This window comes from Bison bison, unplaced genomic scaffold (assembly GCF_000754665.1).
Source record: "Bison bison bison isolate TAMUID 2011002044 unplaced genomic scaffold, Bison_UMD1.0 scf7180017864233, whole genome shotgun sequence".
In the NCBI taxonomy this organism is placed as follows: domain Eukaryota; kingdom Metazoa; phylum Chordata; class Mammalia; order Artiodactyla; family Bovidae; genus Bison; species Bison bison.
The window spans coordinates 4,941,573-4,943,074 of NW_011494805.1; the positions used below are offsets into that span (position 1 = coordinate 4,941,573).

Sequence of the window (1,502 nt, forward strand, 5' to 3'; positions counted from 1 at the left end):
ATGAAGTGCTCCTTGGCCCTGCCATTTTTAATAAAGATTCACTTAAATTCTGGGCTCCAAATAAAAATTTCCTGGGATTTTGAGGTACAAAGATGTCTCCTAGGATCTTTATTGCCCTCAGAGCAATAAAGAATCTGGTTTGTCTGTCTTTTTAACCATGATTACATGAGAAGTTTTGACTGATTCTGTGACATTAGACAAGACTGGAACATGGGAATGGATGTGGGTTTTGATTGCCATTATGATTTCTTAAAGAAGAGAAATAAGTAAATCACAAAACTCAATGCTGAACACAAGATTTGTAGAATTCTGAGTGTAGATATGGCTTCAGAAAGAACTGACTTCAGGTTAAGTACACACCAGACTAAAAGATTATGTGATGTTTCTATATGATTCTAAGTCAAGTGATTCCTTCATTATTTTTAAAAATAAGTCACAGGTGATTTTTCTTCCAAATTTGACGTACAGATTCTTCATGTAGGCTAACTAGTTATAATGATGGAACAACCCCATTGGCCTTGCTAACAGGTGGAGGAATAACCAGAAGTGTCAGTTCTTATATGAGACACATGGTTTTCATAATAGAGCACACAAACGGTAGCAATGTTGGGCCATTTATTTCATCATAATATAAAATCCAGTTGTCATCGTAGCTGCATATTTGTCTTCAAGAGTAAGCAAATGAATTCTTAACATTTCATCTCAAGCTGCTCTTAGGTCATTATATTTGAGTAATAGACCTGATATTGCATCAGAATAATGTTGCAAATGAAAGCATAAGATTCTCGAATGTAAACGGAGTAGAAACCTAATGCCATTTAAAAGTATAGTACATAATAGACAAGAAGAAAGGGATAAAATGCTTTTTGGTCCAATTAAACGGAATAAAATGGGGAGGGATAAAAGTCATTAAGAAATCAAGTATGCCTTAACTGCAAGATAAGGAAGTCAATGCAATAGATTTGAATTTAAGCACAAGTTTAGTGAACTTCCAGATTACTATTTGAGTTCAACAGAAAGAAGAAAAAGATTTTGCATTTGCAAGCAGGCTGTCTTGCTAGTATTGAAATAAACGTGTTTTTAAAGCTTGTTTTCTAGGATTATGTCAGAAGCAGAGCTGTGCTTCTTGAGGGAAGATGAGCTTCCTCCTGGGCCCATCAGAATGAAGCTTTCACTGTCCTGCCCTTCAGAGGCTGGGGTGGTCGGTGGTTCTGCTTGATGCAGAGTTCTCCATCGCCTTCAGCATTTGCTAGCAGACAGCGGAACTGCGCCAGCTTGGGGGAAGGATAACATGTTTAGAGAAGCAAAAGCTATTGATGTCACACAGAACACTTTTTTTTTCCTAATATGATTGATGCAATGTTATTTAGAAAATCAGGTTGAAGACTGCAATGGTTTCACTGATGGAAAGGGAGGAAGCCAACAGTACTTCCACATGTCTTTGCACCAAGCATTTGGCTTAAATTATTGATGACTGACTGGATTAGCATTCCAGCTTTCTC

The 1,502-nt window shown here is 37.1% G+C and overlaps 1 protein-coding gene across 1 annotated transcript in view; it reads right to left on the minus strand.

Moving 5' to 3' along the window:
• Positions 1–597: 597 nt before the first annotated feature.
• LOC104993121 (carbonic anhydrase 1-like) overlaps positions 598–1,502 on the minus strand; it is a 7,760-nt gene continuing 6,855 nt past the window's right edge. Inside the window, exon 5 of the mRNA XM_010846242.1 lies at positions 598–1,274. Within this exon, the coding sequence (XP_010844544.1) occupies positions 1,158–1,274 (117 nt within the window). The 3' untranslated portion in view covers positions 598–1,157. The remainder of the gene's footprint in view (positions 1,275–1,502) is intronic.